Below are 23,763 nucleotides of genomic sequence, written 5' to 3'. Positions count from 1 at the left end.
TTAGAGCCCCCAAACATTATATATATTTTTTATTCTAACACCCTACAGAATAAAATGGCGGTCGTTGCAATACTTTCTGTCACACCGTATTTGCGCAGCGGTCTTACAAGCGCACTTTAAAAAAAAAAATAAGACAACAGTAAAGTTAGCCCAATTTTTTTTTTATATTGCGAAAGATAATGTTACGCCGTTAAATTGATATCAAACATGTCACGCTTCAAAATTGCGTCAGCTTGTGGAATGGCGACAAACTTTTACCCTTTAAAATCTCCATAGACGACGTTTAAAAAATTCTACAGGTTGCGTGTTTTGTTACAGAGGAGGTCTAGGGCTAGAATTATTGCTCTCGTGCTACCAATCGCAGCGATACCTCATGTGTGGTTTGAACCCCGTTTACATATGCTGGCGCTACTCACGTATGCGTTTACTTCTGTGCGCAAGCTCGACGGGGCGCATTTTCTGTCTCCTAACTTTTTTAGCTGGCTCCTAGATTCCAAGCAAACTTGTCAAACCCTGCAATGCTATACAGGCATACCCCGCTTTAAGGAAACTCACTTTACATACACTCGCGAGTAAGGACATACCCGCAAGTGTATGTAAAGTGCCTTACAAGTACTGTACAGACATTTTTTTCAGCCGCAGTAGAAAGAGCTGAAGCTACGAGAGCATAGCCTGCCCTGTTCCAGTGTGCCCCTGACACCCCCACTACAGCTCCAGACACCCCCACTACAGCCCCTGTTCCCCCACTACACCCTAGAAGTGAAAAAAGGTATTATTTCACTTTAAGTACATTTTCGTTTTACATGCATGCTCTGGTCCCATGTACTTAAAAGTGGGGTATACCTGTATCAGCCATACTATCTGTATAGCCGAAATTGCATTGCACAGACATTGCATGTGATTTGCAGTGCAGTGCGACTCACATGCGATCTCGCAGAGCGCGCTGGTTGTAAATCGGCCATTAGTCCAGAAAGAGGACATATGGGAAACTAGACTTTTATGCAATGGGTATACATAAAAATTATTATATTTATCATGATCCATTTCTAGTAGTAACTCTGAAATCCTGCATGAACACATACCTGAAAGTACAATACACGTCAACAATAATACTTAATTGATTAGTCCAGCATTTCTGTTTTGGGGAACACACTGGACAATTATCTACATTCATTTAAATGTATCTGGTTATTTAAAGCCTAATAGATCCAGAAGAACTTTTATCGAATATATTAAAAGCAAGATCCAGTATGTTCAGATCTGCCTATTTCTCCTGTGTTTGAGTCTCTAAACAAGTGTTAGCTAAAGCACGCGATCATGCATTTATCTTGATTAGTTGTAAGAAGGAAAAACTATTTAATGTATTCTATGATGGTGAACGCTGAGGCCTTGCTAATGTTGTAACACAATATACTGGAGTGCAGGATGGGAAGCATCACTGGCTCAGAGGGCTACAACAGGATGCATGAGGTCAATAGGGAACAGATGTCTGCAGTGGAAAAAATGCTTAAGCAGAGCACAAGAATGCTTCATTCTTAACATAAATGGTTACAAAAGTCAGACAATAAAATTCCCATAGATAAATAAAAACACAAAAAGCAGATCTGCAAGCACAAGAGCTGTTCATTCAGCCTGAGCTATAATAAAACTCAGGAGGAATTCTCACAGATGCAGTTCTGTATATCCATCACTGAGACCAACATTACTAAGAGATGGCAATTGTTTTGTAAACGAGGCTAGGGCTGCAACTAACGATTATTTTCATAATCGATTAGTTGGCCGATTATTATTTCGATTAATCGACTAATCGGATAATAGCCTTAAAAAAAAAAAAATTTGCATTTTAATTTTTTTTTGGGCCAATTTGTTGTTGGGCAGATTACAAAACACAAATTGCCACAAAAACACATTACATGCTTTTCTGCAGCCTCTCCATTGAAGTATATTGAACCAAAAAAAACGAAATAGCACCGTTTTGCGTTAAAAAGTCCTTGCCATTTCCAAATACGCAGCAGCTGAAAAAAAAAAAAATCATGGATGTGAACATGTCCCATAGGAAAACATGTAAATGATCTGTAGTGTGTTTCTGCAAAAAGCACCAACAAACAGAGGTGTGACCCAGGCCTGAGATGTTTAGTAACAAAATGGGGTTAAAAAAACAAAAATAAGTACAAAAAAAGCAAATAATCGCTACTGTAAGGGGTTCATTTTTTTACTGTGGGACAGTGAAAGTAATATTTACAGTAGCGATTTGCTCTTTTGTACTATAAAGGGCTAATTTTAGTTTTTTTTAACCCCATTATGTTACTGGCCGATTAATCGATTCTGAAAATTGTAATCGATTAATTTCATAATCGATTAGTTGTCGATTAATCGATTAGTTGTTTCGGCCCTAAACGAGGCACCTCCCTATATTAAAGCCCAGCTCTGGGAAGCTTGAAAATCATCCCCTGCAGTGAGGCTGTGCCCGGACTGCAACAAGGGTTAATTGCTCATTTAGGTCCAGGGGACTTGTTAAAGTATGTTTACTTACCCAATCCTCCATGCTGCTAGACTTCTCCTCAATGGTCCAGTGGTCTAAGGTCCTGACATTATGAAAACCAAGGTAGGCTCCATAGCCATGCACTGAACATGATGACGTCAAGGAACAGTCCACAGCTGAAGTCTGCGAGAGCGCCGCAGGAGCGGATGATCACATAAGTAAAACCGTTTTTATTTTTCCCTAGACTAAATAACCAATTAACCCTTGCAGTTCAAATGCAGCCCCACTGAAAGGGATCATTTTCAGGTTTCCTGGAGCTGAGCTTTTTGGAAACAGGTGTGTGAACATACTGTATAAACCAGTGGTCTCAAAGTACCGGCCCGCGGGCCATTTGCGGCCCGCGGACCAGTTATAAATGGCCCGCAGGCAGGGTGGAAGTGGGGGGAGCAAAGAGTAAAAAAAAAAATGTTTTTTTTTTTTTTGTGAGCTGGTGCTATCTGCTGGTGAGCCGTTGGTATTACAAGTTATTACCACCAGATGTGAGCTGGCGCCATCTGGTGGTGGCCGTTGGTATTACAAGTTAAAGCGGGAGTTCACCCATTTGTTAAATTTTTTTTTTTCTCCCCTTAGATTCCTGCTCGTTCGGTCTAGGGGAATCGGCTATTTGTATTAAAATATGAGCAGTACTTACCCGTTTTCGAGCTGCATCTTCTTCCGTCGCTTCCGGGTATGGGTCTTCGGGAGCGGGCGTTCCTTCTTGATTGACATTCTTCCGAGAGGCTTCCGACGGTCGCATCCATCGCCTCACTCGTAGCCGAAAGAAGCCGAACGTCGGTGCGGCTCTATACTGCGCCTGCGCACCGACGTTCGGCTTCTTTCGGAAGATCGTGACGCGATGGATGCGACCGTCGGAAGCCTCTCGGAAGAATGTCAATCAAGAAGGAACGCCCATTCCCGAAGCCCATACCCGGAAGCGACGGAGAGGATGCATCTCGTAAACGGGTAAGTACTGCACATATTTTAAAACAAATAGCCGATTCCCCTAGAGAAAACGAGCAGGAATCTAAGGGGAAAAAGTGCCCTCTAAGGGTGAACCCCCGCTTTAAGCATTACAAGTTAAACAGCAATTCTAATGTCATTTTACACTATTTTCACTGCCATCTTCTTCCCTCTAATTAGAACCCCCAAACATTATATATATTTTTTATCCTAACACCCTAGAGAATAAAATGGCGATCGTTGCAATACTTTCTGTTACGCCGTATTTGCGCAGCGGTCTTACAAGCGCACTTTTTTGGGAAAAAATTACACTTTTTTTTTATTAAAAAATAAGACAACAGTAAAGTTATCCCCATTTTTTTTAATATTATGAAAGATAATGTTACGCCGAGTAAATTCATACCCAACATGTCACGCTTCAAAATTGCGTCCGCTCGTGGAATGCCGACAAACTTTTACCCTTTAAAATCTTCATAGGTGACGTTTAAAAAAATCTACAGGTTGCATGTTTTAAGTTACAGAGGAGGTCTAGAGCTAGAATTATTGCTCTCACTCTACCAATCGCAGCGATACCTCACATGTGTGGTTTGAACACCGTTTACATATGCGGGCGCTGCTCACGTATGTGTTCGCTTCTGCGCGCAAGCCCGTCGGGACGGGGTGCGTTTTCTGGCTCCTAACTTTTTTTAGCTGGCTCCTAGATTCCAAGCAAATTTGTCAAACCCTGCCTTACACCAGTGCTGGTGGTAATAATGTGCTCGCTGACACCAGTACTGTTGTTTTTGAAGTTTGAAAGTTTGCATGCGGCCCCCCATGGCATATGAAAACTTGTCTTGTGGCCCTCAGGTAATTTGAGTTTGAGACCCCTGGTATAAACAGTCTGACTTTTACATTGGCTACATGTTACTATCTGATTTTGGTAAATCTAAATGTTTCTGCACAAACAATGTAGTGCAACAGCCTGCCTAATAAGTTATATATTGAAAGCTTTGTTTAGATTGGCCCTTGCGTTAAATAGATATCCATATTTCCAAAAGGGAGTTTAAAGTGGTTTTCCACCGGCAATTTTTTTTCTTTAAAAGTCAGCAGCTACAAACACTGTAGCGGCTGACTTTTAATAAGGACACTTACCTGTCCAGGGAGCCCGGGATGTTGGCCCCCTCCAGGTGGATCCATCTATTGGATCAGGGGCCGGGGCCGCCATTCTAACTAAGGGAAACAGGCAGTGGAGCCTTGTGGCTTCACTGCCCGTTTCCTACTGCGCATGCGTGAGTAGCGCGGCGCTTTGTGAATGGCCGGCTGTCTTCTGGGACACACACAGGCGTGTCCTATTTCCCAGGAGCACAGGCGAGAAAGGAAGAGAATGAGGAGCTCCGCGGAATAGGAAGTGGCAGATTAGGACGACTGCCTAGCAACAGGCGTTTCTGGTAAGTAAAATTTTTTTTTTCAAATGTCTTAACAGATTTTAAAAGGAGACTGTTTGTGTAAAACATTTTTTAAGACGGACCTCCGCTTTAAGATCAAACTGTAGTGCCCATAGGGGTTTGGTTTTGGCTGTGGATAATCAGATGATGCTTGGCAAAGACAAGTCCGCATCAGCGTATAAACAGTGAAGAGCAATTGGCAAGAAGCCAAAGCTTGTGGCTTTTAAAATGCAAGGATTGCAAAATTCTCTGCAGCTTCAGCTGCAATATCTGGTTCAGTTAATTGTTCTCCATTTCATACTCAAAAAGGTTTGAAGTCTTCACCTCTGATTCATGGATGGAGGCCGGGGGGCTTGGGAGAAGGGTAGTGCTTGAAGGTTCTAAAAGTGATAAATGTTTTCAGAAGAATTCAGACATAGTGGCAGAGAAAGCAACTGTTTTTAGACTTTTGTTACGGGGTCCAGACTAGGGCTGCAACGATTATTTTCATTATCTATTATTTGGGTGATTATAGTTTTGATTAACCGGTTAATAACCTTAAAAAAATAAAAAAAAAAGCGTGATCTATAATTTAGTTAATCTGTAAAGTTTAAAAAAAAAGGCAATTTATTCTTAAATATCTCTATACGCAGTGGTAAATCTAAATAACCATCTATATGGTTAGGGAGTAAAATCTTGAATTCACTCTGAGAATAACAGACAGAAGAGATATACTGTATGTACTATTAGGTTGAATCGGATAAATATCATCAGACTCCGATCATATTTTTTTTATTTAAAAAAAAAAAAAAGTTAGACCGTTTTGCAGATTTTTAAACTTTTTTTTTTTTTTAAAATTTAAGAACGTTTATTTGATTAGTGGGTTCAAATGAACGTTTGTTTTCAACCACAGTGACGGGAAAAATTTTCGTTTGAATAATCTTGTCTGAAAATTGATCCGTGTGGCCAGCATAAGGCTCGGTACTAGGGAGGAGCCCGATGTTCGAGTCGAATGTAAGTTCGACTCAAACATCGGGTGTTCGCCGAATAGCGAACAATTAGATTTTTTTTTCGCGGCAAATTCGAAAGCCGCGGAACACCCTTTAAAAGTCTATAGGAAAAAAATCAAAAGTGCTAATTTTAAAGACTTATATGCATGGTATCATAAAAAGTGTTTGGGGACCTGGGTCCTGCCCCAGTGGACATGTATCAATGCAAAAAAAAGTTTTAAAAACAGCATTTTTTTGTGAAATATTCTTTTAAATTTCGTAACTGGGGGGTGTCTAGAACTAAAGGAAGGATCCCCCTTCAATGGGACTTTAAAGGCTGCATACACTGATACATTATGAAAAATTGTTTTATTGCTACATAAACATGATCAAGGTTAAAAAAAAAACATCAAGCGTCTAACAAAGTGTACATCGGACAATAACAACAGAAAACAAAAAATGTCAGAGTGGGGGTGCAGATGGACGGCAGCCCAATATCAATCTGGGCTTGAGATTGCAAGTTCCCAGATGTATTTAAAACAGATGGGTAACAGCAACTGAATTCCAGTGGTTGAATTTAGACAGTGTTTGTTCTATGGAAGATTGGGACGGGAGCTAGCTGGAGCCTGCAATAAAGCTCAAAATCAGTGGGCAACACCAACGATCCCTGTCTCCATACGTTGTCCAAGTATATATGAATGAATCTATATACGCAGCGTCTCCCCTCTCTGCAACGGGTTTTCCATGGCGTCAGAGGGGGCGGTGTCACGCGTACATGTCACTGGGTAACCCCACAGCGTTTCCCCGTTGCGTCAGAGGGGAGTGGGGTCATCCACGCATGTGATGGGTGGCTCCGCCCTCAGCTATTTAAGCTGTCACGGTGGGTGTAGTGTCATTCGATGGGAACATCCCATGGAGGCGGATCATGTCTGCGTTTTTTGTTTTCTCTCTGTATCCTCCGCTCGAGAATGGATGTACATCGCTGAAATTATTATTTTTTTTTAATAAAGGACTTGTCCCAAGCTGTCTCATGTGTTTGTTACCATTTTTGACACTTTTTTGTGAAATGGTAGGGGTACAATGTACTCTGTTACCAATTCACATAGGGGGGCCGGGATCTGGGGGTCCCCTTTGTTAAAGGGGGCCTCCAGATTCCGATAAGCCCCCTGCCCGCATACCCCTACAACCACCGGGCAAGGGTTGTGGGGATGGGGCCCTTGTTCCCATCAACATGGAGACATGGTGCTTTGGACCCCAAAAGCATCCTCCCCATGTTAAGGGCATGCGGCCTGGTACGGTTTAGGAGGGGGGGGGGGCGCTCTCTTGCCACCCCCTCTTTTCCTGCAGCCTGCCAGGTTGCATGCTCGGATAAGGGTCTAGTATGGATTTTTTGGGGGAAACCCACACCATTTTTTTTTAATGCTGACATCATCCAGCCTCGGAACTGCAGAAACCACCGGAGCAGCCATGCCTGCAGTCTCTCTTACCATGCCTGCAGTCTCTCCGGTCCTCTCCTTACCATGCCTGCAGTCTCTCTGGTCCTCTCCTTACCATGCCTGCAGTCTCTCTGACCCTCTCCTTGCCATGCCTGCAGTCTCTCCGACCCTCTCCTTGCCATGCCTGCAGTCTCTCCGACCCTCTCCTTGCCATGTTTGCAGTCTCTCTGGTCCTCTCCTGTAGTATGTCTGCAGTTTTTCTGACCTCCTCCTGTAGTGTTTCTACAGTGGGCACAGAAATGTTTGCCCAGGGTCCAATTAACATTAGACGACCCTGCATACCATGTATGATCTGAATAAAATATGATCATTTACAGGACTTGAAATTTTGTGCCCTGGTGTAGAGGGAATGTATTAGATACCTTTGCTGCTGTACACTCCTCCTGAAGGGCAAGCAGTTTTTGTTGGTACAAGTTTGCCGCACGTTGATGCTGTTCTGTCAATGCTCTGAGTTGTTCTTGTACTTTGTGCTTTTCAGATGTCAGCTCAGCAACCTGGATCTACACAGCAAAAATATAGCAATGAAAACATAACTAGATTAAAAGTTAAGTTACATACATAAAAACCTATTGCAAAAAAAGAAAAACAGACCACAAAAACACAACCTAAAATATTTCTAAACACCACTATCATCACCAATATTTTTAGAGAAATAATTCCCTAAAAGTATTAAAAGTTTATACATGTATTTATAATTTGTAATTTCCTCAGTTCATACCTTATAAACTTCCACATGCTGCTGACATGCCTCCAGTTCCCCTTTTAGGGAGGCCTGAATTATTAACTGATCAGATTCCTGTAATGAAGAGTGAACATCAGTAAGGTATGGGAGATCAGAAGGCAGCTAAGTAAATGAGAGGTTATACATTAGTACGCAGCTGCTCACCGCCTGCTTGGAATCAGCCAGTTCTTTTTTGGTTTTAACTAGCAGCTGCTTCATCTTAGTGCTGCACTCCTCATGCTGCTCTATTGTTGTTTGCAAAGTTGCTAATTGGAGAAATAGAGATGAAATCGAAATTAAACATAGCTTTATGCAATATGAAAATAACACTTTCATCAAACAGCAGAGCAACAAAATACTTTTAGTAAGCAGTATATTCACATCTTGACAAGGTTCTGTATATACAGTGGATATAAAAAGTCCACACACCCCTGTTGAAATATCAGGTTTCTGTGATGTAAAAAAAATAATTCAGAACTTTTTCCACCGCAAGGCCTCATGGACGTTAAAATAACGTTATAAAAATACCAGTAGCGTTGCAGTGAGTTTTTCAACATTTAAAGTTTTTGCAATAGTGTTTTTATTTAAAAATAAAATAAAAAATGTGTAATATATATATATATATATATATATATATATATCGTATTTATCGGGGTATTGCGCGCTCCGGCGTATAGCGCGCACCCCTAAAGTGGACCCGACATTCCTGTAAAAAAAAAAGATTTTAGTACTTACAGTTTCTTGCGCGGCGGCCTGGTCGGGTCCGGCGTCCGTCTGCAGCTTCGGGTGTCCTCTTCGTCGGGTCCGGCGTCCTTCCGCGGCGTCCTCCTCGCTCGATCCCCGCACCGAGTTTGAATACTGCGCCGGCATATACCGAGCCCAGTACACTCGTGTATAGTCGGGCAGGCTCGGCTCCTCTCGCGCTCACGTCCTGTACGTCCAGGACGTGAGCGCGAGAGGAGCCGAGCCTGCCCGACTATACACGAGTGTACTGGGCTCGGTATATGCCGGCGCAGTATTCAAACTCGGCGCGGGAAAGCGGGTATCGGCGTATACTGCGCACCCGCGATTTTGCCCTGATTTTCATATATTTTTTATATATATATATATATATATATATATATATATATATATATATATATATATATATATATATATATATATATATATATATATATATATATATATATATATATATATATATATATATATACACATTTTCAATGGATGAAAAACATTAAAAAAAACGCTGGTGAGACGCTTTTTAGAGCGTTTATCTTTGTTTGTTGACGTTAGAGTTTTTTTACAGCTGAAAAAATCATCTCAGAAAACATTAGTTTTGGGGTTTTTTTAAAGCCAAAAGACGCCCCAGCTAAAAAACTGCTGACAACAGCCTGTGTGTGCATAGACACATAGGATAACATGATGGGAATTTTATTGACTGTAGAAAAATACGTCTGAAGCCTAAAACAGCTGCTGTAAAAATGTCCTGTGTGCATGAGGCCATAATGTGACCTATAAACTGTACAACTAGGGATGTAGCTGTGTTCAGAATTAAACAATCACATTCAAACTCATATTAAATAGGAGTCAGTACACACCTGCCATCATTTAAAGTGCCTCTGATTAACCCAAAATAAAAGTTCAGCTGTTCTAGTAGGTCTTTCCTTACATTTTCTTAGTCACATCCTACAGTAAAAGCCATGGTCTGCAGAGAGCTTCCAAAGCATCAGAGGGATCTTGTTGTTAAAAAGATATCAGTCAGGAGAAGGGTACAAAAGAATTTCCAAGGCATTAGATTTCCCATGGAACACAGTTAAGACTGTCATGAAGTGGAGAAAATATGGCACAACAGTGACATTACCAAGAACTAGACATCCCTCCAAAATTGATGAAAAGACAAATAGAAAACCGGTCAGGTAGACCCAGGGCCACTGATAGAAATCATGGGGCCCCGTACAGCATACCTGACGGGGCCCCCTTCAGCTCCACCCCTGATCACTCCTTCAGCCACGCCCCTGGCCCCACCCTTGGCCCCTCCCCAGACCCCGCCTTGAAACAGTGGGTGGCACTGTCCCTGCAGGCAGCAAATGCTTTATGGGCCATAACGTATGTGCTACCTGCAGACAGTGCCACCCATGCGGCCAATGCCATATTGTTGCTGCAGAAAGTGCCACCCATGCCGCTAATGCCATAACGCAATATGGCATTGGTCGCATGGGTGGTACTGTCAGCAGGTAGCACATGCGTTATGGCATTAGCGTCATTGGGTGGCACTGTCTGCAGCACAATATGGCATTGGCGCCGGGATGACTGGCTGCACTGATCAGACTCCGCCAGTATATACATCACTTTTAAAATGTTAGAAAACTCAAAACCCCTTTAGTAGAAAAGACTTATGGAATAGAATTATAACATTATCCCCAGGCCTCTAACTGCCATGACCATATTAAGAAATTGGAATTTTAGGTGACGAGTGTGTGACTTCACCTATGAATTGTTACGCCATATATTTAATTTGTACGTATTTAAGATGTAATAAAAACCAACAATAAAACTTGTAGTTAAGTTAAAGATAACTTTATTTCTGGCACTATTAACTTGAAAAGTCATATTTCATAGTTCTCCATCATGGAACCCCCTTTGCTGTTCAATGCCTTTTTGTACTCACCTGGCTATTTGCAGTGAAACCTTTTCCTTAAATGCTACCACTCGTGACCCCCCCCCCCCCCCAAACAAGTACATTTATACCTGTTATCCCGATTCCTAGCCCCAGGACAGAGTCACTTCCTCCTTGACTGTAGTAGTAGTGCTGCTGTGCTGTCTGCCTGCCTGGATTCGCTGCCTGGAAAAGTTTTTTTCTTTCTGCAACTGCCGCTGCTTCTCTCTCAGCGCCAAGAGAGTGGAGGGAGAAGAATCACTCCGCGGCGCCAGGGAAGGACACGCTGGCCGGGACTTGATTCAGCAGCAAACTGAGCAGAGCTGCAGAGGAGCTGGCGCGGGAGAGAGAAGAGATACTCTTCCGCGCCCGAAATAGAGGAAATAGTCCCGTCCTGCTGCCGCCTACGAACGGAACAAGCAGGTACTGAGACCCAAAAAAAAAAAAAAAAAACACGTAGAAAGCGGAGGGGGGGGGGGGGGGGGGGTGGGGTTATTTGGGGCTTTGGGTGGACGGATGACCAGCGGTCAGGGCTGTGGATTTTTTTTTTTTTTTTTAATAAAATTAATTAATTAGTTCTGTCGAGGCTGCCCGGGCCCCCCTGCCAGCCGGGCCCGGTACAACATGGCCAGTTGTACTGGCCTATCAGCGCCCCTGGGTAGACCGCCAAGAAGCCTACAGCAACATTAAAGGAGCTGCAGGAACATCTGGCAAGTACTGGCTATGTGGTACATGCAACAACAATCTCCCATATTCTTCATATGTCTGGGCTATAGGGTATAGTGGCAAGAAGGAAGCCTTTTCTTACCAAGAAAAACATCCAAGCCCAGATTAATTTTGCAAAAACACATCTGAAAAAAAACATGTGGGAAAATGTGTTCTGGTCTGATGAAACCAAGGTTGAACTTTTTGGCCATAATTCCAAAAGATATGTTTGGTGCAAAAACAACACTGCACATCACCAAAAGAACACCATGCTCACAGTGAAGCATGGTGGTGGCAGCATCATGCTTTGGGGCTGTTTTTCTTGAGCTGAACCCAGGGCCCTTAGTCGAGGTAGAGGGAATTATGAACCATTCCAAATACCAGACAATATTGGTACAAAACTTTGTAGGTGTGATAAAGCGATCCACTGGAAATTACTGGTTTTCATCACCCTACATTCTCACTTGTGTAACTCACACAGCTACTGCAGTACCACAGATATCGTAATAAAGAAGATGCACACACTACCTCTGTAGTTAGACAGACAAACTTCTCTATATATACACACACAGTTGTGCTCAGAAGTTTACATGCCCTGGCAAAATTGATGATTTCTTGGCCATTTTTCAGAGAATATGAATAACACAAAAACATTTCTTTCACTCATGGTTAGTGTTTGGCTGAAGCCATTTATTATCAATCAACTGTGTTTACTCTTTTTAAAATCATAATGGCAACAGAAACTACCAAAATGACCCTGATCAAAAGTTTACATAACCAGGCGATTTTGGCCCGATAACATGCACACAAGTTGACACAATGGCTATTAAAAGGGTAACCACCCTCACCTGTGATCTGTTTGCTTGTAATTAGAGTGTGTGCGTGTATATGTATATATAAAAAAAAAATGTGTTTCTGGACTCTTGACAGACCCTTACAGCTTTCATCCAGTGCTGCACTGACGTTTCTGGATTCCGAATCATGGAGAAAGCAAAAGAATTGTCAAAGAATCTGCGGGAAAAGGTAGTTGAACTGTATAAAACAGGAAAGGGATATAAAAAGATATCCAAGGAACTGAAAATGCCAATCAGCAGTGTTTAAACTAATCAAAAAGTGAAAAATTAGGGCTTCTGTTAAAACCAAACCACGTTCAGGTAGATCAACTTAAAATTTCAGCCACAACTGCCAGGAAAATTGTTTGGGATGCAACGAAAAACCCACAAATAACTTCAGGTGAAATACAGGACTCTCTGAAAACCTGTGGTGTGGCCGTTTCAAGATGCACAATAGGGAGGCACATAAAGAAAGATGTTCTGCATGGCCGAGTCGCCAGAAGAAAGTCATTACTAGGCAAATGTCACAAAGTATCCCGCTTACAATACGCCAAACAGCACAGAGACAAGACTTAAACCTTCTGGCACAAATTAATTTGGAGTGACAAGACTAAAATTTGAGCTTTTTGGCCACAACCATAAACGCTACATTTGGAGAGGACGCAACAAGGTCTATGAGGAAAGGTACGGAGGTGGATGGCTGATGTTTTGGGCATGTGTGAGCTACAAAAAGGCACAGGAAATTTGGCCAAAACTGTTGGCAAGGTGAATGCAGTATGTTTTCAAAATATACTGGAGGAACATTTGCATTCACCAACCAGGAAGCTGCGCATGGAACGTACTTGGACATTCCAACATGACCATGATCCAAAACACAAGGCCAAGGCGACCTGTCATTGGCTACAGCAGAAAAAAGTAAAGGTTCTGGAGTGGCCATCTCAGTCTCCTGACCTCAATATCATTGAGCCACTCTGGGGAGATCTCAAAACGTGCAGTTCATGCAAGATAGCCCAAGAACTTACAGGAACTGGAGGCTTTTTGCCAAAAGGAATAGGCAACTTTACCATCTGAGAAGATAAAGAGCCTCATCCACAAATACCAAAAAATACTTCAAGCTGTCATTGATGTTAAAGGGGGCAATACACGGTATTAAGAACTGGGGTATGTAAACTTTTGATCAGGGTAATTTGGGTATGTTCTGTTGCCATTATTATTTAAGAGTAAACACAGTTGATTGATAATAAATGGCGTCAACCAAACACTAACCATGAGTGAAAGAAAAGCTTTTGTGTTATCATTCATAGTATCAGAAAATTGGCCAAGAAACCACAAAATTCTGCCAGGGTATGTAAACTTATGAGCACAACTATATATATATATATATATATATATATATATATATATATATATATATATATATATATATATATATATATATATATATATATATATATATATATATATATATATATATATACACATATATACATATACACACACACACACATACATACATACACACACACACACACATAAAAAAAAAAAAAAAAAAGAGAGAGAGTGAGATAATTTGGCAAAGATCTCTTAGGCTTCTTTCACACTATGGATTGTATGTCCGTTTTATAATATCCGTATTACACCTATTAACGGACGTTTATTAACGGATTTAATAACGGATACATACGGATAAATATTTTACCATTCTTCCTTTATTGAAAACGGATAATGTTTATCCGTATATATCCGTATACATCCGTTATATCATTCCTTTCTAACGTCCGTTAATAAAAACCATTTCACCCTTTCTTGAAGTCCAGCTCCAGAAGTCTTTACTGAGCATGCTCAGTAAAATTAACGTCCGTTAACATAACGGACATTTACTAACGTCCGTGCGCCATAGACTTCAATGTTAAAATATAACGGACGTTAATATATCCGTTACTTGAAACGGACAAAAAATGGACAAAAAATAGTGCAAGACCCGTCACATATTCCGTTTTAACTAACGTCCGTATGTTATAACGGACTATTACGGATCTTTACGGAACATAAAAAAATCCCATAGACTTTAATGATATTTTATAAAGGACGTATAACTTCCGTTTTTTAACATTATCTGACGGATTTTAATACGGATTATTAAAACGGATTTATTTTGTAGTGTGAAAAGGGCCTTACATATTTCTTGTTGGAGAGTTTCTTGTTTCTGCTTTTGAATGTAAATCTCCTGCTCCAAGTCCTCCAACTGACTACTTTTATGGGTGAGTTTTTGGTTGAGCTCTTTTACCAAGCGCTCATAATCAGCCATCTCCATATCCATCAATGAACTCTTCTGAGCATCCTGAGGAAAAAGAACATAAAGACTTACAAGCTATGGAGTTATAGATTTATTGGTAATATGAAATAATATGAAATAACAACCTGAAAATTCCATACCTTGGGAATACAGTACAGGACACAAGCGGGATATTCATAGATCCCGAGTTTATAGGCTGCTATATTTAGGCGATTTGACACTGGCAAAAGCTATGCTGGGCATGCCCCTTGGGTGTACTGCTATAACCCCTCCCCACTCCAGGAGACCTTAGTTACTTAGCAAGCAATGTAAATTAACACAGAGAGAAGGGTGTCCTGTACTAAACTCCAAGTTACTTTTATCTTACTTGTACAGTACAGGCTTGCACAGACACAGGCTGGATTTTCATAGACTCGTCTAGGACATCCCCAAGCAATGAATCAGAGTTGCGAGAAAACAAAACAGTGCTACCAGACCCAACAAAACGAACAATGGTCAGAGTTCCAACTGAGAGTGCAGATGAATCCCTGCAACCAAAGGCTGCATCTGCAGATGCTGGGACATCCATCCACCTGGTAAAACTTAGAGAAAGTATGAACCGAAGACTGGGTGGTGGCCTCACAGACTGCTTGATATTGGAAAGCCCAACCAATATGGTGGCGTGAACATCTAAAAGGTACTAGAGGCATCTTATTTTTGACAGCATAACATTTATTTCCTAGAAAAAAAACTCATGCAGTGCGGTATGTGGTTGCCATCATCCCTTAATTAATGAAAGATTGAAAAAACCTCAAAAAGGATTGGGATTTTATAAGCAACACATAGTAAACTCAAAAATTTACAAAAAAATATATATTGACAATTGTCAATTTTGTAATATATTTATATTTTGTAATAAATTTATATATTTTTTGTAAATTTTTGAGTTTACTATTTGTTGCCTTTAAAATCCCAATCCTTTTTGAGGTTTTTCCAATCTAACATGCATTTCCTTCTCTCTTGTCACCATTTCCAAATCACTGGGGTATTTGCCTTTGTATACATGCCGCTACCACCTCACACCTGATGATGAACATTCCAGTCAATGTTAAAGCATTTGCTACCCTATAACTACCCCGTGTTTCCCCGAAAACAAGCCCGGGTCTTATATTAATTTTGGCAACAAAAGACCCAGTAGGGCTTATTTTCGGGGTAGGTCTTAATATATTCACTCTCGCTCTGTCTGTCTGGAATCCACAGTTTGAACAAACTTAAAATGCCCAAATTCTTTCTTTTACAGCAGTAGCACACAATGCAGAATGTGTGTGCTTCTGCAATCCAACAGTGCTAAACACCTCAGCCTTCCTCCACCTCTCCCAGCCACCAGCGAGGGACCCCAGCCCCCTCCCTCTGCAATGCTCCAAGCAGGGAAGAGGGCACACCAGCATGTGAGGAAAAAGAAACTGTAAATATCTTGTGATTATCCATGCTGCATACCACACACGTTGATTGCAGAGGCTCTGCACCGTGGATTCAGTGACACGCCGAAGCTCTGTAAAGGGAGGGGGACCAAGCTCCCCGCAGACAGGCAGGAGAAGCGACAGGAGTTCCCGTGCTGCATTGATTGCAGAGGCTCTGCACCATACAGTGCTTTCAATTACCTGCCGAAGCTCTGTGAAGGGAGGGGGACCAAGCTCCCCGCAGACAGGCAGGGGAAGAGACAGGAGTTCCTGTGCTGCATTGATTGCAGAGGCTCCGCACGGTACAGTGCTTTCAATTACCCGCCGAAGCTCTGTGACAGGCAGGCGGGAGAAGAGGAGACCAGGGGAGATCAGCTGAGCACCGCTCTGCATTAAAGGCACATGACACCCGACACCGCTACAGACACACAGCACACGCCGTACCAGGATTATACCGTGTTTCCTCAAAAATCAGACAATCACCTCGAACTAGGGCTTATTTTCGGGGTAGGGCTTATATTGCAGCCCTCCTTGAAAATAGCGCTAGGTCTTATTTTCGGGGTAGGTCTTATTTTCGGGGAAACACGGTATATTCGTTTTGGAAAGAATAAGGGAGGGTTATAGCTACTCTGTTATTTTTTTTTGCTATCTGTGTCCCATTGGGGAGATTTTCCTTCATTTCCTGTCCCATAGACAAAACAGGAAGTGAGAAGAAATCCCTCGATATTATTGGACTCTTGGGGTGTCACCAGGATCACTATAACTAGTGTTCCCATTGGAAGATTTCATCTCTATTCCTGTTCTGGTGTCAACTCAAAATTTGGCATTTTCTTTTAACTTTCACCTTCAATAATAAAAGTAAGAGAAATAAAGAGGGTTACTCTCCCTAATGGGGTTGCAGACAGCAATAAAACCTAAAAGGGTTTAAACTTCGCTCTATTCCAAAACTAAAAAAAAAAAAAAAGTTTTGCCTTTAGTGACACTTTAAGATATAGTGTTAGGTTAACAAGATTTGCCATCAGGATTTCCTTAACAGCAATACTAGCTCTAAAGTAAATCGGTATTTTACCTTCCTCAAAAGTTCAAGCTCTTGTGTAGTTTTCTGTAGCTTATTTTTCTCTTTCTGAAGATGCTGTTGAAGTTCTTCTATCTGCTTAAGAGCACTGTTGTGATCCTGAAAATAAATAAACAATAGTTAGTACAGCACTCTAAAATACATATTTTACATTTACTTTTTAGTTGCCATTTTTGTCATCTGCTGTTGATTCACATACTTTTGAAACAATCAAAAATAATTGTAGTGTAGTAGTTTATGACATAAAAAAAATAACTGCATTAACTAAAAGCTACCCTTTTACCTTGGGTTCACACTATTGCGGACACAAACATTGCATGTGATACACACTGCATTGCTGTGCAGATCACATGCGATGACAGTTGCATGGCCGAACTAGCATTGGATTGTCATGAAAAAGGTGCAGAAATCGTATCGTTCACACCCATGCGATCAGATTCCTGTCCGAATTCACAGTTCGTATTGTGATCCAATCTGGGGGTGTCATTATCTTTCTACTGACACCGCAGCAGTTCGCAGAGGGCAGTGTAAACTGCTTGCGAGGGAGATGCGATGCAGGAACCGGCACTGGATCGCGGTGGTTCCCACATCGCAATAGTGTGAACCCAGGCAAAGGCTAGGTTCACACTTGTGTGGGTGGTTGCAGGTGCAGGACAGTGGCTAAATCTCACTTGTTCCTGCACCCAAAATGTGCTCTTTTACAGATGCGCAGGGCTGCCATTCATTCTTACTGGCACCCCTACGCATCTAAACTCAAACTGTTTGCGGGTGCGGCAAATTGCATGGTGCAAAAGCGGCATGCAATTTCCCTGCAGCTTTAAAAATTTGCAGGGACATTTTTCCTGCATTTCTCGCAGTGAACTGAATGTGCAAGTGTGAACCAAGTCTATATAAAAGGCAATTTGTACTGGTGAGCATTCAATAACCAGATGTGAATGTCTGCACTGAAAGCAGCAAGTAAACATCCTTTTACACAGACAGATTAGGCTGTGTCTTTACAAGAAGCAAACAGGTAAAGGTGGCTATACACAGACACATAGCTACTTAAATATAAAATGCCTCCTGTACAGACGAAGCCTATGTGTCAACGTAAAGAGGTAGCAGACAATACACAGATCTTGTTCTGCAGTTAATCTCATTGTGTGCCAAAAAGGTAATTTTTTTCTTGGGATCCTGTAAAGTCCACTGTCACACGGAGGGGGCAAATCAGAAGGGTGAGAAGGGGCCAAAATTAGACAGCACTCTGCTGTATAACCTGCTTTAAGAGATCGCTCTCTCTATCTATCTGATATAAAAAGTCTACACACCTGTTAAAATGTCAGGTTTCTGCGATGTAAAAATATGAGACAAAGAAAAATGATTTCTAAATTATTTCCACATTTAACCGGACCTATAAACTGTTCAACTCAGTTGAACAACAAATTTAAATATTTTAGGTGGAGGGAAGTAAAATAATAATAAAAAATATATAATAATAATAATAATAATAATAATAATAATAATAATAATAATAAAGGTTGCATAAGTGTGCACCCTCCAAAACTAATACTTTGTTGAAACCCCTTTTGATTTTATTACAGCACTATCTTTTTGGGTATGAGTCTATCAGCATGGAACATCTTGACTTCTTCTTTGCAAAAACATTCCAAATCTATCAGATTGTGAGGTCATCTCCTGTGCACAGCCCTCTTCAGATCACCCCACAGACTTTTCAAATCGGATTCAGGTCTGGGCTCTGGCTGGAGCATTCCAAAACGTGAATCTTCTTCTGGTGAAGCCATGCCTTTGTTTATTTGGATGTATGCTTTGGGTCGTTGTCATGCTGAAAGATGAAGTTCCTCTTCATGTTCAGCTTTCTAGCAGAAGCCTGAAGGTTTTGTGCCAATATTGACTGGTATTTGGAACAGTTCATAATTCCCTCTACCTCGACTGAGGCCCCTGTTCCAGATGAAGAAAAAGAGTCCCAAAGCATGATGCTGCCACCACCATGCTTCACTGTGGTGTTTTTTTGGTGATGTGCAGCGTTTTTGCTCCAAACATATCTTTTGGAATTATGGCCAAAAATTTCAAGTTTGGTTTCATCAGACCAAAACACATTTTCCAACATGCTTTTGAGGGACTTTAGATGTGTTTTTGCAAAATTTAGCAGGGCCTGGATGTTTTTTTTTTGTAAGAAAACACTTCCATCTTGCCACTCTACCCCATAGCCCAGACATATAAATTAGAATATGGGAGATTGTTGTCACATGTGCCACACTGTGCCAGTACTTGCCAGATATTGCTGCATCTCCTTTAATGTTGCTGTAAGCCTCTTGGCAGCCTCTATGACCATTTTTCTTCTTGCCTTTTCATAAATTTTGGAGCGACATCCAATTCTTGGTAATGTCACTGTGGTGCCATATTTTCTCCACTTGATAATGACTGTGTTCCATGGTATATCTGATGCCTTGGAAATTCTTTTGTACCCTTCTCCTGACTAATACCTTTTAACAATAAAATCCCTCTGATGCTTTGGAAGCTCTCTGCGGACCATGGCTTTTACTGTAGGATGCGACTAAGAAAATGTCAGGAAAGAACTACTAAAACAGCTGACCTTTATTTTGTGTTATTGAGATGAATTTTAAAATGATGGCAGGTGCGTACTGACTCCTATTTAACATGAGTTTGAATGTGATTGCTTAATTCTGAACACAGCTACATACCCAGTTATAAGAGGATGTGCACACTTATGCAACCACTTTATTGTATCCCCCCCCGAAAGTTTTCAGCTGAGTTGTACAGTGTATAGGTTACATTAAAAGGTGGAAAAAGTTCTGAATTGATTTATCTTTGTCTCATTTTTTTTTTTTTTACATCACAGAAACCTGACATTTTAACAGGGGTATGTAGACTTTGTTTATATCCACGGTATATCTCTATGTATATGTATATGTATATGTATATGTATATATATATATATATATATATATATATATATATATATATATATATATATATATACACATACATACATACATACACACACACATACACATAGCCTTGAAACATTTTCCACATTTTGTCATTTTACAATCAAAAACCTAAATGTATTTTATATGGTAGACCAACACAAAGTGGCACATAATTGTCAAGTGGAAGGTAAATGATACATGGTTAAAACTCATGTTCTCGACCGTGCGGACTTGATCCGCCTTGTAAATGATATTATGGCTGCGGAGGAATGGATGGTGAACTGTAAAAGGTAAATTCTATATTATATGGGCCACGTGGATTCACTACACTGGTGGAGCACCACCAGATGTACAACCAACAAATCCATAACCTCTGTGATAGTTCAATGTATTGGGGATGAGCAACAATATACCGTGCCAAATAAGATACCATATTTTCCGGCGTATAAGACGACTTTTTGCATCTAAAATCATGCCCCAAAAGTCGGGGGTCGTCTTATACGCCGGGTACCTGCCTGTCAGACGGCGGCCATCCATTATTTAAAAGCCGCGCCTCCTCCTCTGACTGTTCTGTGATAGGCGGAACACTAATTTTCCCAGCAGAGCCTCTGTTCCGTGTTCCGCCTATCACGGATGCCTTCTCATCCTCAGCCTCGGACGAGAGGACATCCGTGATAGGCGGAACACGGAACAGAGGCTCTGCTGGGAAAATATAGTGTTCCGCCTATCACAGAACAGCCTGAGGAGGCGCGGCTTTTGAATAATGGATGGCCGCCGACTGACTGACTCTGCAAACAGGAAAAGGTAGGGAGATCATCGAGGCAGGGAATGGAATGGCACAGTGAGGCATGTATAGATGGCACAGTGAGGCATGTATAGATGGCACAGTGAGGCATGTATAGATGGCACAGTGAGGCATGTATAGATGGCACAGTGAGGCATGTATAGATGGCACAGTGAGGCATGTATAGATGGCACAGTGAGTATATCCCAAAACCAACATTTTAGCTGGAAAATTAGGGGGTCGTCTTATACGCTGGCAAATACGGTAATAAAAATTATAACAGAGTGCTTCTTTTCCTTTAATATTTGTTTGTCCCCTCCCATCTATTCCCTTTTTTTTCTGTTATTTTATGTCTATCTGGACCCAATGTATGGCATCAGATTTGCCCAGATACAATGACACATGGATAGGCCTTGAGCAACACAACAATGTTATAGGTCATATGTGCAATATTAGTTAAATGACTGCTTTTTCTCCTAAATATGTGAAAAGTGTGGCGTGCATTTTATATACAGACCCCCTGGGTCAATACTTTGTAGAACCACCTTTCGCTGCAATTCTCTTTGGGTATGTTTCTACCAGCTTTGACCATCTAGTGAGTGAATTTTTTCCCATTCTTCATTGCAAAATAGCTCAAGCTCTGTCAGATTGGATGGAGAGTGTCTGAACAGCAATTTTCAAGCCTTGCCACAGATTCTCAATTGGATTTAGGTCTGGACTTTGCTTGGGTCATTCTAACACATGAATACGCTTTGATCTAAACTATTCCATTGTAGCTCTGGCTGTATGTTTAGGGTCGCTGTCCTGCTGGAAGGTGAACCTCCCCATTCTCAAGTCTTTTGCCGACTCTAACAAGTTTTCTTCCAAAATTGCCCTGTATTTGGCTCCATAAATCTTCCCATTAACTATGACCAGCTTCCCTGTCTCTGCTGAAGAAAAGCCTCCCCACAACATGATGCTGCCACCACCATGTTTCACGGTGGGGATAGTGTGTTCAGGGTGATGTGTAGTGTTAGTTTTCCACCACACATAGCGTTTTGCTTTTAGGCCAAAAAGTTCAATTTTGGTCTCATCTGACCAGAGCACCTTCTTTCACGTTTGCCGTGTCCCCCACATGGCTTTTCGCAAACTGCAAACAGGACTTCTTATGGCTTTTTTTTTTAAACAATGGCTTTCCTCTTGCTACACTTTCATATAGCCAGATGTGTGGCGCGAACAACCAATAGTTGTCCTGTGGACAGATTCTCACACCTGAGCCGTGGATCTCTGCAGCTCTTCCAGAGTTACCATGGACCTCTTGGCTGCTCCTCTGATAATGCTCTCATTGCCCGGCCTGTCACTTTAGGTGGATGTCCATGTCTTGGTAGGTTTGCAGTTGTGCCATACTCTTTCCATTTTCGGATGATGGATTGAAAAGTGCTCTGTGAGATGTTCAAAGCTTGTGATTTTTTTTTTTTTTTTTTATAACCTAACCCTGCTTTAAACTTCTTTCAACTTTATCCCTAACCTGTCTGGTGTGTTCCTTGGCCTTCATGATGCTGTTTGTTCACCAAGGTTCTCTAACAAACCTCTGAGGGCTTAACAGACAGCTGTGTTTATACTGAGGTTAAAATGACCTATTTACCAATTAGGTGACTTCTGAAGGCAATTGGTTCCACTAGATTTTAGTTAGGGGTATCAGAGAAAAGGGGGCTGAAAACATATGCATGCCACACTTTTCAGATACTAATTTATAAAAAATTAGCAACGCATTTTATCATTTTCCTTCCACTTTACAATTATTTGCCACTTTGTGCTTGTCTATCACATAAAATCCCACAATTACATTTTGGGTTGTAACATGACAAAATTTGGAAAATTTCGAAGGGGTATGAATAATTTTTCAAGGCACTGTGTGTGTGTGTTCGCAGTTGACAACTTTGTGCATTTAAAAAAATATATATATACAGTATATATATGTTTTTTATATTTTCTTTCTGCATTTTCCAAAAATAAAAAAAATTAAGTCTTGAAACGAAAGCTCTATCCGTCTGAATTTTTTATTTTTTTATTTGGGTACAGTGTTGCATGTCATTGAAAGCGTGACAGCTCTGAAATCCGAAAATTGGCCTTGGCAGAAAGGGGGTGAAAGTGTCTGGTATTTAGGTGGGTAAAAAAAAAAAAAAGGAGCACTGAAATTATTTCCCGGTTACCTGTTGTAATATTTACAGGAGATAGCTGCTGTCAGACTACACAAAATTTAAATATGTATTCTATTTTATCATACTTGCCTTTATTTTTTGCTCTTTAATCAGTTTTTCAGCTTCCAAATCTTTATCTACTGCAGTTTTAGCTCTCTGCAGTTCAAGTATCTGAGCTTCCAGTAGCCTGTTGTTGGACTGTAATGTTTCCATGCGGGTCACCAGGTCTTCATTAACAGAATTCAGCTTCTCATGCTAAAATACAGTTGCATGACATCAAAAAGAGTTCTATGGTCACAGCATGCACTTTCATTTTAAAACATCAACTTTGTAGTAGCAATACAATTACTGACAATCCAATTTAAGCTTATTTGAACTCTGCCTCCTGAAACGTCTTCTTTCAGCCCCTTGAAAGGCAGGTTCTGTAAAATGCGTTACACAGCAGTTCCTACTCTCGGGGAATAGCGAATAAATGGCACAGAATTTATGGAAGTAAATGTGTGGGGATCTTTACAAAGTAGTTCAGCTTAAAGAAAAGAAGAGAATAACAAATACAATATAGAAATGATTATATAAGAGTTAATATTCATGACTACTTGGGATGTTCCAATGCACTGGACAAGGAGGGCAATACAGAAACAAGGACAAGCAGCCCAAAATCTCAAACAGAAATGGGGGAACCAGACTACATAAACTGCCTGCAAGACTTTCCATCCAAGGTGACAACTGCAGAGGCATAAACATCAACCTG

At 41.0% G+C, this 23,763-nt stretch overlaps 1 protein-coding gene across 3 annotated transcripts in view; it reads right to left on the bottom strand.

Moving 5' to 3' along the window:
• Window positions 1–23,763, bottom strand: part of GCC2 (GRIP and coiled-coil domain containing 2) — a 110,232-nt gene that overhangs the window by 40,310 nt on the left and 46,159 nt on the right. For all 3 annotated transcript variants that reach the window (XR_005746953.1, XR_005746952.1, XM_040336462.1), the window contains exons 11-16: window positions 23,103–23,267; window positions 17,092–17,196; window positions 14,466–14,628; window positions 8,256–8,356; window positions 8,088–8,165; window positions 7,732–7,869 (exon numbers count right to left, since the gene is read on the bottom strand). Coding sequence is in view for 1 of the 3 variants with exons in the window: in XM_040336462.1 (XP_040192396.1) it covers window positions 7,732–7,869; window positions 8,088–8,165; window positions 8,256–8,356; window positions 14,466–14,628; window positions 17,092–17,196; window positions 23,103–23,267 (750 nt within the window). In the remaining 2 variants the exon portion in view is untranslated. The remainder of the gene's footprint in view (window positions 1–7,731; window positions 7,870–8,087; window positions 8,166–8,255; window positions 8,357–14,465; window positions 14,629–17,091; window positions 17,197–23,102; window positions 23,268–23,763) is intronic.

The sequence above is a fragment of the Rana temporaria genome, chromosome 2 (genome assembly GCF_905171775.1).
Source record: "Rana temporaria chromosome 2, aRanTem1.1, whole genome shotgun sequence".
In the NCBI taxonomy this organism is placed as follows: Eukaryota; Metazoa; Chordata; class Amphibia; order Anura; family Ranidae; genus Rana; species Rana temporaria.
The sequence above is the reverse complement of the archived record's forward strand: the minus strand, read 5'-3'. Positions and strand labels throughout refer to the sequence as shown.